Raw genomic sequence first — 17,806 nt, 5'->3', positions numbered from 1 at the left:
AAATACTTAAAATGTGCTCTTGAGTTCCATTTGCTTAGTGGAATAATGAATAGTACCTTGTGATTAGCAAAATTAACAATGCCATGAAAACATTTTAGTTTTTTTATGAAATGACTAATATTTGAATCAGACACAGTAATTGCTTGGATTGCTTGAGAGCTGTTATGTTGTAAATGATTTTGCTTATCCAGTTTCCTCCAATTCTTTTGTCACAGGCGACCCTGGTATAGGCGCACAAGTGCAGCCCCTCACAGGACATCTATCTCAACACCCTACATGGATGCAGCAGGTGTGGGGAAAATCAACACCATATCACAGGCAGTCTTTGAGGGTATGACACCAAGGACAGATGAAGAGTGTTTAAATATTTCAAAAAGTGGACCCTGGCCTGGGGGCTGCCGATGCAATAGTGATGATGACTGTATTATAAGTAAGCATTTCTCTTCGACATAATTTTAGTTCTGTAAATTACAACGATATGGTCAAGCTATTTGCCAGATTACCAACGAACATTTCTGTCTACCATTGATCGTGGTCATGCACTAACTGTAATTCCTTTTGTCAGATCACAGCCTCATATAAGTTATTGCCTGACATTTCTTGATTTAACATAATTTTAATTATTTTACTGTACATATTTTTCAGTCTGATTTAGTTAAATATAGATAAATTTATGATAATTAAATTGTCAGTGTTTGCACTATAACTCTATAGGGTCCATCAGTTTAGTATTGAATTTAATAGTCTCTCTCTCCAGCTCCCTATGATCTTAATTTAGCAGTCATTTTAGGATGTTTGGATATCTTTTTTGTAAACCGATAACCAAAACAAGATGTGCCTTCTAATTTATTTTTTAACTTTGCACATTTTTTGGCATGATTTCAATTCTTTATGTTGACATATGCTTGTAAACAGCCTTGCTCAGCAGATCTGTTATTGTTTTTTTACTTGTATATAATGCATGCATTTACACAACTCCCTTAATAACTTGAGCCTTGATAACTCCTGAACCTGCTTTTATTGTGGTGTCCAGTGTGGGTCCCATTCTTTTTAAGGAAAGTATAACAAATTGGCCTATCGAGTTGCATGCAAGGAAAATTGTGATCAGAATTGGTAAATGAAGCCGTGATAAATTGCTCATTTTATCGTCATTAATAGTACTTAATGCCCAAAAGTTAGAATTAACAATGTAAAAAAAGAACTCGCAAATTTTGTTAGATTTTATTGGAAACATATTTTCTCAGTGCACTGATTATGATAATACATGTTCAGTTGGTGATCAATGAAAAATTCTGGCAAATGCTAACAGGTGGCAACATTGAAAGAAATAAACACCAATTAAATATGTCAAGTGAAATTCATGTTTTAATGTTTTACTTCTGTTTAGATGTAAATTGTATAAGCATGGCATGTTCTTTTCTATTTAAAACATGAAAAGAGTAAATTTACATTAACATCGATACCCACAAACACCTTTGTGAGAGCCTAAGTAAGTGCCAGCACTGTTTTTATCTGCACTATGAGGAGCTATGTTTTGATCTACAAAAATGGGAGCTGTTTTAATCTACAACTTGAGGAAATGTTTGTGACATTGTTAAAATTGATTAAAAGATACCTGCATTGTTTTTTATGGTAAGTATATATTTTGTATCAGATCAAGTAAGGACAGTACAATAAAATAGTTCAGTAGTTTTATGATGTAAATACACCACTCCCTCGATAACTCGCGCACATCGGGGTCCAGAAACATCGACCACACTATAAGCGAGGGGCGAGTTATCGAGGGACCTATACAATAAGCCCAAAACCAATAAAGTGATTGACATAACGGAAAAATAAGGGGGGGGGTAGGCAGATTATACTGTTGAATACTCACTTTATAATCGTTCTGAGATTAACTGTTAATAAATATCTCTTCATAACGGTGTACTTTATTATTTTCTCATAGGACAACATTAAAAATTTCAGGATAAATTACAGTATATTGAGGTGATCATCGAAAACATTATTCCACGTGGTTTCCGTTCGCTGAACATGTGTACCACTTCACACATTGTGTACTACGTCACTAAGTTTTATGTTGAATTGTATACATTCTAGTTTTATTCTTTGAGCCAAATTAGAAGTTTTTATACACAAAAGATCGACTCTTTTCGAGAAACAGTGTCGATCGAACGATAGATAGATAGATTTGAATGCGATAGAAGTAAAATGGAAAAAAAAAAAACAAGAGTTAATCAGTACTGTCATATTTAATTGGTCTACAAATTTAAAACAACGTAAATTAGAACAAGTTAATACTTGACGTTTGTGCCACGCTTGACAAATATCAATTCACTTTTTGAAAAAATCAGTTAATTTTTTTTGTGTGTGTTACTCCTTGGTTTCTCTGCCGCCAAGTAAAATCCCTCAGATTTCTCAACTGCATGAGCTTTACGTAGTCAACATTTTGGGTCTCCAGCCACCTTATGGCAATAGCAAAATATTTGCTTCCTGTGCAGAGGGGTGGGGGTGCAACATCTGTGTCTGCATCACTTTCAACACTTGTGTTACTCCAGTTAGAATCGTCTTCTGCTGCAAATTTGTTCGCTATAGAAATAATTATAGTTTCATCTGACATGTATTCGGCTGTAGGGCAATCATTGTCAGCACAAATCCACTCCTCCATCAAGAGAAACGCCCATCTTAGGACCATGAGTCTGTACTAATTTCTCCCAAACAGCCTCGGCATTAATGACATCAGTTTCACTGAAACATTCGAAGTCACTATCGTCGTCGTTGTCTCTGTTACTGTTTTGCTTTACGTCAAAGGCAACTCCAAGACCCTTAATCCAGCACCCGAGGTCTCTTGTAATCGATTTTGTTTTTAATGCAACAAACACTTCCCCAAGTTGTTGATCAAAACAAAGCCGGCATGTACATGTAATTAGGTTCTCACAGAAGTACTCACGGGTTTCAATGTGACGGTCGATTGACTCTTTTCATGTTTTCAATGAACAGACTATGTTGTGATTATAATGTTTACACTGAAACGGAATTAAAGGATTAGAACGTGACTTTCACACAGGAAGTCGTTTAATTGGTGTTTATTTCATTCTCTGTTGCCACCTGTTAACATTTACCAGAAGTTTTCATTGATCGCTATTTCACCAGACTGTTTATTTACAGTATAATGACAACTATTTATCCTAAAAACTTACATAATATATGATATCTTTAAACAGAGGTCTCACTAGAATTTTAAAACTGGGTCTTTCTGCCTCTGAATTCAATCACTAAATATCAGTATATTTTCTCACTCGGCCGCCAAGTCAAAGCCTTTGAACTAGCCGCCTAGCTGTTGCATCATGTTCTTTTTTTTTAATGTACTCTTTATGAAATAGCAACAGTACATCAAAGAGTCTTTCAGTCACTGAATTCTGTCATTGTAAATATCAGCACAGTAAACTGATCAACACATTTTCCCACAAAGCAGGTGGCTGAAACAGGACCGGCAAATCTTTGAATTTTCCCGCGCACCTATTACATGCGTACGGAGGACTCCCGCCTCGGTGATTTTCTGCGTCCCAGATCAAAACTTGGCGTCCAAATACGCGTAATTAAGCGTTTTCGAGATCTCTGAAATTAATTCTTCTCTAGAACTTGCAAATTGCAAAATATGGATTATATTTTTACGGGCATTAATCACCATTTTCGATGATAAAACGAGCAATGTATCAAGGTTTAATTTATCAATTCTTATCGTAATTTTTTTCATGTTCAGCATATTTTAAAGATATTTTAAATACATTTTGTCTGGAAAAAATCGGGAGCCAAGACGGACACCGCGTTATAAGCGGGATTGCGAGTTATCCGGGCGCGAGTTATCGAGGGAGCGGTGTATGTCTCTTGTATGAGATCAAATAAGGGCAGTACAATAAAATAATTCAATAGTTTTATCATGTTAAGTATGTCTCTTGTATGAGATCAAGTAAGGGCAGTACAATAAAATAGTTCAATAGTTTTATCATGTTAAGTATGTCTCTTGTATGAGATCAAGTAAGGGCAGTACAATAAAATAGTTCAACAGTTTTATCATGTTAAGTATGTCTCTTGTATGAGATCAAGTAAGGGCATTACAATAAAATAGTTCAAATTCATGCAAGTCATACCTGATTAAGCTGTTACGGTCACTATTGTGTCTCAAAATCACTCCATTTTAATTGACTAGTTGAACATGGTTTCAAATATTATGTACTAAACATCATTAAGGTATATATGATAATCATTCATGTATTCTAATCATTTGTAAATGTGATCATAGAAAGTAAAGAAATCAAGCAAAAGGCATACTCAGTGAGTGAAAAGCTTTTGTACCATGGGTTCATAATGGCAAAGTGAGATTGAAAGTTTGTAGCAAACTCAAAAATTGCTGAATTGACACTCCAATATGTATGTAAAGAAACCATAAACATTCATACTGGTCCTCCACTATTTTTGTATCAAAAAAATAAGCAAGATATATTTGTGAATGACATAGAAAAGAATACTTATTTGACAATTGTTCTGGTACTAATTAACCGTTCAGCATGAGAAATTAGTATGTATTCTTTATATTGTTTTCTGTGATCAGCCTTCTGATATGCCATGCCTTTAATTCCATCAGAAACCATAAACATTTCAAGTATTAAAACACCTGTATGCAGGTCTATTTCACTATAGACAGGTACATATAAAAAATAACTGCATATGACCTTCACTAATTTAAAAAGTAAGCTTATAGTCTATTATCAAGATATGACAGTATTTAATGTTATACAGCTGTTGATTTAGTGCAGTTTCACGTTATCACACCTGTCAGTCCATTAAATACCTACATCATTACAGAGGTGTGTTACCTGAGTAGTGCTCCTGGCCCAAATGCTGATCACCATCGGTGTGCTACAGAGCGTGTTGAGGGTGTGACAGGACTTGACATTTTGTATGATGACTTCCAGAACAAAACAATGGAGAGCATGCAAGCCAGTGATTTCCGCAAATCCTGTGGTCAAAAGTACACCTGCCCTGATGGTGAACCTGATTGCCAGACAAGGTTGTAAATATACATGATTGCAGTTTTTTTTCACCACTTCACTGACATTTATATAACAATATATGGATCTTAAAAGTGCATAATTGGGACTTTTGTTCAAATGAAAGATAATAAATGTTGATGAAGAATATTTATAAATGATGTCATTAACATTGTCTCATTTTATAAGTCCATCTCATTGGTCACATGAGATGATGTGATCTCATTTTATAAGTCCATCTCATTGGTCACATGAGATGGTGTGATCTCATTTTATAAGTCCATCTCATTGGTCACATGAGATGGTGTGATCTCATTTTATAAGAGCATCTCAATTATATCAGATGATGTCACCAGTGTGATCGCATTTTATAAGCCCATCTCATATGTCATATCAGATGATGTGAGGAATAAGCCCATCTCAGTTGTCATATCAGATGATGTGAATAATAAGCCCATCTCAGTTGTCATATCAGATGATGTCATCAGTGTGATCTCATTTTATAAGCCCATCTCAGTTGTCATATCAGATGATGTGAATAATAAGCCCATCTCAGTTGTCATATCAGATGACGTCATCAGTGTGATCTCATTTTATAAGCCCATCTCAGTTGTCAGATGATGTGAATAATAAGCCTATCTCAGTTGTCATATCAGATGATGTGAGGAATAAGCCCATCTCAGTTGTCATATCAGACGATGTCATCAGTGTGATCTCATTTTATAAGCCCATCTCAGTTGTCAGATGATGTGAATAATAAGCCTATCTCAGTTGTCATATCAGATGATGTCATCAGTGTGATCTCATTTTATAAGCCCATCTCAATTGTCAGATGATGTGAATAATAAGCCTATCTCAGTTTTCATATCATATTATATGATTAATGTTATCTCATGTTATAATCCCATCTCAGTTGTCAGTAATGCATGTGTGTAATAATGAGTTATAACATCTTATAGTTGAAGTGTCTAGTTAGGAATCAAATTATGCTGCTGGACACTTTGATGCTCAGACCTCTTGCACCAAAAGGATTTTGATTTTGTCCTGTCTGTTCTCTTATGATGCTTCTTGTTAGCATGATTATGCAAAACCACATGAAACAAATTAAATTTGGAATATTTTGGAACTTTTTTGGGACTGTAAATGACCTGATTAGATTTCAAATCATTTTTTATGAATTTAGGAGTTTTCATAAGTTGTCTTGACTCTTGAATGACATTTTCCAAATGAAACCTTTATTTAAACAGTATTTATTCAAGAGGGTATCTTCATGTATGATTTTTAACAATACATTATATGGCATGTTGGTAGAAAGCCGAAAGCTTGTTGAAAACTGTCTCCCCAATTACAGAGTAATTTTAAGATTTAATAACTGTCTGCTGACTTAAAGTATATATACAACAATAAATATAGACATGATCAATTACAAATATAAATATAGGCAATATAAATATAGACATGATCAATAAATATAGACATGATCAATTACAAACATAAATATAGACATAATCAATTGCAAATATAAATAGAGACAATATAAATATAGACATGACCAATTACAAATATAAATATAGACATAATCAATTACAAATATAAATATAGACATGATCAATTACAAATATAAATATGGACATGATCAATTACAAATATAAATATAGACATGATCAATTACAAATATAAATATAGGCATGATCAATTACAAATATAAATATAGACATGATCATTTACAAATATAAATATAGACAATATAAATATAGACATGATCTATTACAAATATAAATATAGACATGATCAATTACAAATATAAATATAGACATGATCAATTACAAATATAAATATAGACATGATCTGTTACAAATATAAATATGGACATGATCAATTACAAATATAAATATAGACATGATCAATTACAAATATAAATATAGACATGATCAGTTACAAATATAAATATAGACATGATCAATTACAAATATAAATATAGACATGATCAATTACAAATATAAATATAGACATGATCAATTACAAATATAAATATAGACATGATCTGTTACAAATATAAATATGGACATGATCAATTACAAATATAAATATAGACATGATCAATTACAAATATAAATATAGACATGATCAATTACAAATATAAATATAGACAATATAAATATAGACATGATCAATTACAAATATAAATGTAGATAGTATAAATATAGACATGATCAATTACAAATATAAATATAGACATGATCAATTACAAATATAAATATAGACATGATCAATTCTACTAAATGTAATTATTTTTGAGATCATTTAATAGTAAGAAAGATGCAACACATATGTATGGTTGTGATCTGTGGGGTTTTTTAATAAATAATTTATAATTTTATGAAGGTTTACGCTGCCATAAATATTTGAATATTAATTTCACCAGAGTAGATAGGATTGCTGAATAACAATAATGTCATAATTTGATATGGTAATGTGAGGAGAAAACAATGTATTAGAGTTTTATTTATTTTTACATTTTAACAGAGAGTGTTCAGCAGTTTCTACTCATCCACATGTGCAGTACCAATGATTGAAACACAATTTAGGAATAAATCATTATTGATGCTGCCGCATTTGCTTCTCAGTCGTGTATACTAAATGTGATCCACCTAATCACCAACATAATAATGTGACAGGAATTTTATGTTTATCGGATTCAAGTAAAATTTAAGATTTTTAATGAATACTTATTATTTCAATTGCTAACATGTTCCACAGTTGTGGAAATTGTAAATTATTTTTGATATAATTTATAGCAATTATAGTGTAGTATCATCAGTAAATAGTCCAAGCAGTTTATAATATCATTTTGGTATATTAAAAATAATGGTTCAAAGATGAATCCTTGGTTGAATCCTGCATTTAGTAGTTTTAAAATCCAAGAATCTGGAATTTAGGACAACTCTTAATGATAAATAATGTTCTAACCACAACAGCAAACTACTGTGAATGCCAATCTTTCTAAGTTTGCATAAGTAATCTGGAATGCTAACACAATCTAAAGTTTTACTTATATCAAAGAAACAGTTCTACCTTCCTTTCTATGTTCTAGAGCTAAGCAAATCATCTAATAAATACCAAGTAATAACTGATTTGTTGTAGAGTCACCAGGCGTAAATTGTGATTGAGCAGGTGCACACTGATTATGTTGAACAATATTATTATACAAATATTAAATGGCACACATTTCAAACATCTTGCACAAAATACAAGGGAGTAATAGATGATTTATATACTGAGATCACATTTGCTAATTTCCAAGAATATGGAAATCTTAAGATTTAAAGAGAAATGTTGAGATTTGCAAACTGGATACTTGATTGAACTTGCAATTGATTTAACTACTTTGGGATGCAGTAAATATGGACCACATGCATTGGATTGATTTAAACTGATAATAATATTGTGTATGTCATTGTCACTGATGTTTAATGCACGTCTAGTTCAGCAAGCTGAGGTTGTGTGATGTTGATGTGGGGTATGGCAATTAATGTTTGTCTACTTCAGCAGGATGTGGTTGTGTTATATTATCAATATGTATTTTAAAATGTTTGCAGAAGAAATCATTATGTATATTAGCTTTCTTTCCATCACCTGTCAACATAGTCCTGTTTGTGATTATTTCTTCTTAGACTTTACCTGGATGTCTTTAACATGTTTCTTTCATTCCTTAGACTTTACCTGGATGTCTTTAACATGTTTCTTTCATTCCTTAGACTTTACCTGGATGCCTTTAACATGTTTCTTTCATTCCTTAGACTTTACCTGGATGTCTTTAACATGTTTCTTTCATTCCTTAGACTTTACCTGGATGTCTTTAACATGTTTCTTTCATTCCTTAGACTTTACCTGGATGCCTTTTACATGTTTCTTTCATTCCTTAGAATTACCTGAACAATTTTTAAGTTTATCTGTCAGCTGCTGATTGTGGAGATATTTAGATTCACATATTTCACTAATACAAAATTGTTAATATTTCTTTTGTTGCAAAAACAAACAGTGTTATAGGTTATGTGCATTTCACTCAGTGATAAAGGGTTTTTCTTTGTTAAATGAATTTTCTAATTTTATTGTGCATCAGGGTTGGATCTTTAGCACAAATAGTAACTCTTTTTTTTTTTTTGCAGTTTTACTTACTGCATCCCAGATTAGACTTGTAAATTATCAACACTATCATTACGATCATATTTTTCATTTCATCTCATATAAAAGACTGTAGAACTGAATTTAAGAAAGTGTAGTCTTGTTTACTATATAACTATATCACCCTTATAGCACTTGAATCTGGGGAACATAAATTTTAAAGTAGCATATACTGGACAATGATATCTGACTCCACTAGAGTGAAATGGATCAAGGACCAGCACTTGATAAAAATTCGGGGTGGGACACCATTGTTACATCTATCATAGTCTCAGAATACTCTGTAAAATGTGTTGTTTATTTTATAATTTGATGTAGGTTACAAGAGTGGCATAGTAGAAGTACTAATATTTGGAACAACAAATTCTTTATTAAAATCTCTCATGAGAACAAGGTAGTCTGGTTTAGAGATCTGGGCTCTCTCAGTACTTAGTTTAATATGGTTCCATACAAGTGATTCATTGTTTGGTGGTCCATATAACCCTCCAATCAGTATTTTTCTGTTTAAATTTATTTCTATGCAAATGAATTCTAGTCCAGCAAGTCAAGATCAGATCGTAGAATTACAGGAAGGCAAGTTTGGACATATATAGCTACCTCATCTTCAAGGGTTTTCCTATGACTTATGGAATGGTTCAGAATAATTTAATATGGTGATTTCGTTGTTCAAAGTGAATTTCCTAAGCCAAGTTTCGGTACACCACAGTATATCAAACTAGAATCAAGTCTCTTTTAGATTTCAGTAAAACAAAGTATATCAAACTGCAAAGTTTTGCATGAATCAATTCACTTTTAGGTTTCAGTAAAACACAGTATATCAAACTGTAAAGTATTTGCATGAATCAGTTCACTTTTAGGTTTCAGTAAAACACAGTATATCAAACTGCAAAGCATTTGCATGAATCAGTTCAATTTAAGGTTTCAGTAAAACACAGTATGTCAAATTGCAAAGTATTTGCATGAATCGCTTCACTTTTAGGTTTCAGTAAAACACAGTATATCAAATTGCAAAGTATTTGCATGAATCAGTTGACTTTTAGATTTTTAAGTCTCAAAATTAAGATGCAGTACACTGAACTTGTTGATTTGATACATGTGTCTGGCCTATGGTTTGGTTTTATGCTTTCCATCAGTAGAAGGAAACATAACCAGTTCATAAGAATGGCATAAGATACAGTTGTTGCTAAAAGCAATTAATAGACCACTGGGCGATGAAAGAAACAATTTAACTTGTGTAACTGAATTAGGTGGGTGTGATTATATATGTTTAGAGAACAGTAAGTGGTGATTTCCCTGTAGATTAACTAAATTAAAAGCGTCAGTCCAAGACATTGATATGTTTCGATGTACAAATACATGAGCAATGCTATTACTACATCAGAACAGAACTGTATACAAAACCTTGTTAGCATGGGGGTTTTTTTTCCCCACAAAGCCTGTGCAAATATGGCTTGGAATACTTGTTTATTTGCATGGGAAAATGATCTGATTATGACATTCAGATAAGATTTAGGAACATTAGCAGATTTTAATTTTTTTTTGCAGTTGGGCTTTTTTGTCTGCTCTGGGGGCATGCATGTGTACAAGACTGATTAACAGTGACAGTTTGCCAGAAAGAAAGAAATAAAGAATTATTTTATTGAATTGTTAAAGTTTTTTTTGTGTGTTGTTTTTAACCCTTTTTAAACCATTTGTTGTTTAAATTTATTTTGGTACTGTCAGTAACCTCATTAACATTGCCAATGTACTAGAAACTCCAGACATTGAAAACAGAGATCAGTGGGTTTGTTTCTTTTGCTCCTGGTAGCTTCCATATATACAAGTTAATCAGTCAGTTAAGTATTCATTCTTAAAAGCATGAGTAATGAGTGAAGGTAAGATCATTATTGAACTATAAAGTCTGTCATTAATATCACTTGAGAGTTTTACTCAATTTATACAAAAATCTTCAATTGTAAGCACATTAATTTTGTGGGATTTTCTTCTGGTCAGGGTAAATAATCATTAAGACTAACAGATCTAAAATAGATTATATTATTCAGTACTTAAAATAAAACATGTCAGCATTAATATCTCAACACTAGGTTAAAACCTAATTAAATAAATAGGGAATTATCATCTATTTCACATTTGTAAATTAAGGGAATCATTATTATTCTCAGTGAACTGGTCTTTTTAGTCTACTTTTGTAGGATCCACAATAAAGATTAGAACACAATACAGGGGCTTAAAAACTGAACTGGTTTTTCTTTCAGATTGAATGTTTATCAAATGTTGATGATAAAATATATTTAGTATAAGTGATTTAGTTGAAAAATAAATATCCTTCTGTTGTATCAGTGACGTCAAAATATGGCACTGTAGAATGTGTGAAACTCTCTATTCTCATTGGCTTAATTTTTTCCCAGCATTGACTAGCAACAGTTGATAAATGAAAATGGTGCTGATCTACCTGCAGAATGGCTACCACTGTGGCCATCTGGAAATTTGTTATTGCTATTTATTAAGGATGGCTCGTCATGCTGACGTGTGGTTTTCACCAATCAACTTTTATAATGTCTCCCTGTACCTAAATGAAAAAAGTGCCAGTGTGATATCCAGTATGTCATTTTTGGCAGCCATCTTGAAACTCCTTTTATTGCTACTCGTTTTAGTTGGAAATTCATACTGACATGTGGTTTATGTCAGAAGTCTTCTTATGATGTCTAGTTGGTCCTAAATGAATATGATGCAGTACTGACATCCAGTAAGGCCACCATGGTATTTTAAAAGAAGAAATGGTCTATTCTGGATTTAATTCACTTTTGGGCCTGTAGAATGTCATTCCCATCAAGGGATTCGTGACATACAATGCCTTCAAACTTGAGCCTCTACTAGCACAATACCAGAACTATTCAACGTGTGACTTTTTTGCCAGTGTCATAATTTATTTCTTTTTGTCCATGGACAGGTGTTACCTTTTTGACTCCCAGGCATTCCTGGTGATGGACCCAGACTTCATTACAGCCAGTAACCTGGATGAGAGGCAGTATGAGAGTGTCCAGCTTGGCAAAAAGGAGGGAGAGGTTATGAACGCTCTCATCTACAAGCATGGTTTCTTCAAGAGAACTGAGATTGTAGATTTCCAGGGATCCTGTCGGATAACTCCGGAGAAGCCAAAGGCAAGTTCAGGGTACATAAAGTATTTGCCAGAAGATTATGCAATGATACATCTTAGTTTGTGCCATACACAGCTGGATGTTTGATATACTGGGTAATTACATAAAAGATCTTCTCTTTTAGTAATGGACTGTGCCATGTACAGTTGGATGTATCTTATATTGGGTAATTACATAGAAGATATTATCTTTTAGTAATGGACTGTGCCATACACAGTTGGGTGTCTGTTATATTGGGTAATTATGTATAAGATATTTTCTGTTAATAATGGATTGTGCCATTTACAGTTGGATGTCTGTTATATTGGGTAATTACATAGAAGATATTCTCTTTTAGTAATGAACTGTGCCATTCACGGTTGGATGTATGTTATATTGGGTAATTACATAGAAGATATTCTCTTTTAGTAATGAACTGTGCCATACACAGTTAGATGTCTGTTCTATTGTGTAATTACATAGAAGATATTCTCTTTTAATAATGGACTGTGCCATACACAGTTGGATGTATGTTATATTGGGTAATTACTTAGAAGATATTCTCTTTTAGTAATGAACTCTGCCATTCACAGTTAGATGTCTGTTCTATTGTGTAATTACATAGAAGATATTCTCTTTTAATAATGGACTGTGCCATACACAGTTGGGTGTCTGTTATTTTGGGTAATTATGTATAAGATATTTTCTGTTAATAATGGATTGTGCCATTTACAGTTAGATGTCTGTTATATTGGGTAATTACATAGAAGATATTCTCTTTTAGTAATGAACTGTGCCATTCACAGTTGGATGTATGTTATATTGGGTAATTACATAGAAGATATTCTCTTTTAGTAATGAACTGTGCCATACACAGTTAGATGTCTGTTCTATTGTGTAATTACATAGAAGATATTCTCTTTTAATAATGGACTGTGCCATACACAGTTGGATGTATGTTATATTGGGTAATTACATAGAAGATATTCTCTTTTAGTAATGAACTGTGCCATTCACAGTTAGATGTCTGTTCTATTGTGTAATTACATAGAAGATATTCTCTTTTAATAATGGACTGTGCCATACACAGTTAGATGTCTGTTCTATTGTGTAATTACATAGAAGATATTCTCTTTTAATAATGGACTGTGCCATACACAGTTGGATGTATGTTATATTGGGTAATTACTTAGAAGATATTCTCTTTTAGTAATGAACTCTGCCATTCACAGTTAGATGTCTGTTCTATTGTGTAATTACATAGAAGATATTCTCTTTTAATAATGGACTGTGCCATACACAGTTGGATGTCTGTTATGTTGTGTAATTACATAGAAGATATTCTCTTTTAGTAATGGACTGTGCCATTCACAGTTGGATATATGTTATATTGTGTAATTACATAGAAGATATTCTCTTTTAATAATGGACTGTGCCATACACAGTTGGATGTATGTTATTTAGGGTAATTACATAGAAGATAATCTTTCTTAGTAATGCACTGTGCCGTACAGTTAGATGTCTGTTATATTGTGTAATTACATAGAAGATATTCTTTTTTAACAATGGACTGTGCCATACACAGTTGGATGTCTGTTATATTGGGTAATTAGATAGAAGAGATTCTCTTTTAGTAATGGACTGTGCCATACACAGTTGGATGTCTGTTATTTTGTGTAATTACATAGAAGGTATTCTCTCTTAATAATGGACTGTGCCACATACAGATGGATGTATGTTATATTTAGTAATTACATAGAGGATATTCACTTTTAGTAATGGAATGGATGGATGGATGGATAGATAATGACAGAACCAATGTAAAATGCAGTATTTTATTGATTGGGCAATTGTTTTATTGAGTGGAACATCTCACAAATAAATTGACAACTTACTTTTTGTCTTAACTAAATCAATTAAAATCCATAATGCTTGACATTTTAAATCCATATACGAGAAATCCAAGAGTTTAATTATAGATAACACACTGGTATAGAAATAGTTAAGAATAATCGAATTCACAATATCCCATAATATGTTAATTCCACATGTCTTACAAATAAACAATGGATGTTAAGTTCATGTTTTATTTTTATTCACAGTATCTTATAAACGTCACTATCAAATGCCATCTGGTACAATGTCCAAGAATTTATCCTCATTGTCAGATAAAGTTCTGAAATCCTCGATTGTTATCTAGTCATTGTAAATCGTTGTGATCTAGTCATGGTATGTGGAGACTGAGCTTGGGTTCTGTAACTAACATTTTGAACATACGGTATGTGAAATATATTAAAGGCTGCAACTTAGCATGTGTCAATTTTATGGCAAGATCACAGAAGCTCAAATAATATAACCATCCTCTAATACTTGACACAGAGCAAGTATCAAACTCAAGGCTTGATCAAAGTGTTGTCACATGGGAAAACAAAGATGATACTGCCTTTACAAGCTGAAAGGGATTAAGATGAACCATTCCTTGGAATATGTAGGATATCTGATTAGTTTGGCTTATGAATGATATAGTCCATATTTCTGATCTGATTTGATTTTGATTAAATTCAATATGTAAGATTATCAAGACAAGTTAAGTTATGAACAAGATTAATGTATATTAATTAGGATCCAGGTTGATCAAGTGGTGGGAATCAAACCTCAGCTACCACAGCTCCTTTGGGTGGGGATTTCAATTTTTTCTTTGTTATGACTGAAAGGATAGTGGTGGGGGGGGGTTAAAGGACAGGTCAGGAATCCATGCTGACTACACAGATTAATACTCTTTCTAATGTGAAATAAGTGTATATACTTTAATGGTGAGGCATTGAACAGTTTCTAAGTTATGAATCAGGTTCCTGTCAGCAGGGGCAGATATACATTCTTGGGAGATAATGCTGGTTGTATAAATGAATTGTCCAATTCAATGCAAAGAAAGTCATCTGATATAATATAATACTCAGGAAATGTGATAGTCTTTGTTGTCTCTCATAGGGGTCACATACCTTTGTTGTCTTTTATAGGGGTCACATACCTTTGTTGTCTCTCATAGGGGTTACATACCTTTGTTGTCTCTCATAGGGGTCACATACCTTTGTTTCTCACACAGGGGTCACATACCTTTGTTGTCTCACACAGGGGTCACATACCTTTAGTTCTTGTGCGACACATGGGATTGTGTACATTTTCTGCTATCAGATCCTTAGATACTTGCAGTAGTTAAAGTTCTGAAGTGCAGCTCCCTAACCAGTTTCAATCTCAGAATTAATGTCCCTTTTGGAACTCCATAGTTAGTTGCACTTTGATTGGTATATGCAGCTCCATAGATAGTTGCACAGGTGCATCTCCTTAGCCAGTTGCACCCTAATATACTGTATTTTTTCCTTAGTCTGTGTATCTTGTATTTTTGTTGTATGATTATAAGTAATTCAGATGCTTCTAACTTGCTGATTGTGTGCCACAGAGTTGTTCCCAATATATGCCAAACTTGTAAATAAGATGGATATATCATTTATTTAATTGAAGCATACATATTTTAGCTACCATTTCTTTTTGTTTTGTAAATGTCAACTTAAGATTTTATATTTAGGCATTTTTTTAAATAACTGTTGTCATATACACCTTTGGATCAGTAGATTTCTCTATTGTTGTCATACGCTGTAGATTTGTATTGGCAAATTTTCTATATTTTTTAAATGATTATATTATTACAACAAAACAGTTAAAGGAGGTTTTGCTACATTTCACTAAAACTCCAGTAAAAAACATAATAATTAGAAGTTAACTTTTTACCTAACCTATCTAATAGAATTGACTATTTCTGTTGAATTATTCTGCTATTTGTTAACCAGTGTGAAATATCTTTATAAAAGTTAAAACTGACTTTTTAATAGTAGCAAATGTTTAATGTTTATTTTATTCTATATCTCAGATAATGACACCCCGATATAGTTACAAATGTTTAGTACTTAAATGCTACATATCAACAATTACTGTTACCGTATACACTCACTTATAAGTCAGATCCAACTGCAAACAATATAGACACCACTCTGTTGTCACATAATGGGCCAGAAGGTCAGTGTCTGTGTTGTTTGTTCTACGGATTCCTCATGATAAACTGCATTGACTTAGATGTTTGATTATGCTATGGCAGATCTGGGTCTGTGCAGTTTACAGTTGGACTTGACTTAAAAGCAAGCACATATGGGAATTGATTTATTTTTATTGTTACCAATTCTCATTGTTTTGCAAAAAATCACATTTTTATCAATGCTTACATTTGTAAACTGACCAATAAGTCCAATGGTTTCCATAATAATATTGTTCATTTGGTCTTTAAATTCATAGTAACCATGAATCCATGAAAACATTTACACCATGAAAATTAGTGAATTCAGTGCTTAAAACATGCATTTTTCCCATTAAAATATGCTTACCAGAAATACTTAAGAATCAAACTTATCATTAAACCTTCACAACTCTCAAATCTCTCTTCATGAAAAGATTTTTTTTGAATCAACTTTTTCTGCCTGCTTACCATATGATTAGTATTTATAGTACTGGAGTGTAAATGTAATTGAATATTGTATTCATCACAAAAAAATTTGATACTATTGATTATTATTATTATTAGTATTATTAGTATTATTATTATTATAAAGATGACCCTTGAAGGAATCCCCCAGAATCCAGAGGAGTTGGATGATTACTATAAAAACAAGGGACCTATTCCTAAGTTCAACAGCGAGTATGGGTGCATACAAGATGTAGTTGGATATGTGGTGGCAGATGCTGCTTTGGGTAAGTTTATGATGAGTAAGAAAGGCCACTTGGGATTCTTGTACACATTTCATATTCTTGCCATTTTGTAGAAATGTTTACTATATGCTTTCAACTGACTTCTAGTCATTTTGCATTATTTCAACCCTTCAGTTGTTCCTGCATTTGTCAGACAGTTGTAATTATGTCACTAATACAACCATGTGTTGGAGGACTTCTGTTTGCAGCAAAATTTATCATCAAAAGAATTTGAAGGCAGGTAAAATATGTACATTTATAATTTCTGTCTAATTCAGTCCTTGTTTATACAACAGTATATAATTTTGAAGGTCTTTTGTCAAAATTTAAATCAACCATTTTGAAAATGATTTTTAAATGACGGATTTTTAACCAGATCATCGTAAGGATATTATGTTGTTTGAAAAATCTTGTTTGCGATTTTTTTGGCACAGATAAATTCATGGTTAAACTCTTTTGATTATATATATATATATATATATTTCTGTAGAATTCTTTAGAATTAAAGGTTTGAAAGGAAACAAAACATAATTTATGTTCATTATGTTGTTCCCTCTTAGCAACATAATGCAGCAAAATAAAGTTAGAATTTCTGTTATGTACATTGAAATGACTTTACATGCCAATTTATAGGAATAT

General features: G+C 32.4%; 1 protein-coding gene across 1 annotated transcript in view; it reads left to right on the top strand.

Annotated features, from left to right (window-relative positions):
• The window catches only part of LOC149806603 (voltage-dependent calcium channel subunit alpha-2/delta-3-like), a 102,779-nt gene that overhangs the window by 68,610 nt on the left and 16,363 nt on the right, over positions 1–17,806 (top strand). The window contains exons 17-20 of the mRNA XM_089955436.1: positions 216–430; positions 4,867–5,071; positions 12,187–12,397; positions 17,032–17,170. Coding sequence (XP_089811562.1) covers positions 216–430; positions 4,867–5,071; positions 12,187–12,397; positions 17,032–17,170 — 770 coding nt within the window. The remainder of the gene's footprint in view (positions 1–215; positions 431–4,866; positions 5,072–12,186; positions 12,398–17,031; positions 17,171–17,806) is intronic.

This window comes from Sinohyriopsis cumingii, chromosome 1 (assembly GCF_028554795.1).
Source record: "Sinohyriopsis cumingii isolate HCF-2022 chromosome 1, ASM2855479v2, whole genome shotgun sequence".
Lineage (NCBI taxonomy): Eukaryota > Metazoa > Mollusca > Bivalvia > Unionida > Unionidae > Sinohyriopsis > Sinohyriopsis cumingii.
Note: the sequence above shows the minus strand (reverse complement) of the source record. Positions and strands in the feature narration are given on the sequence as shown.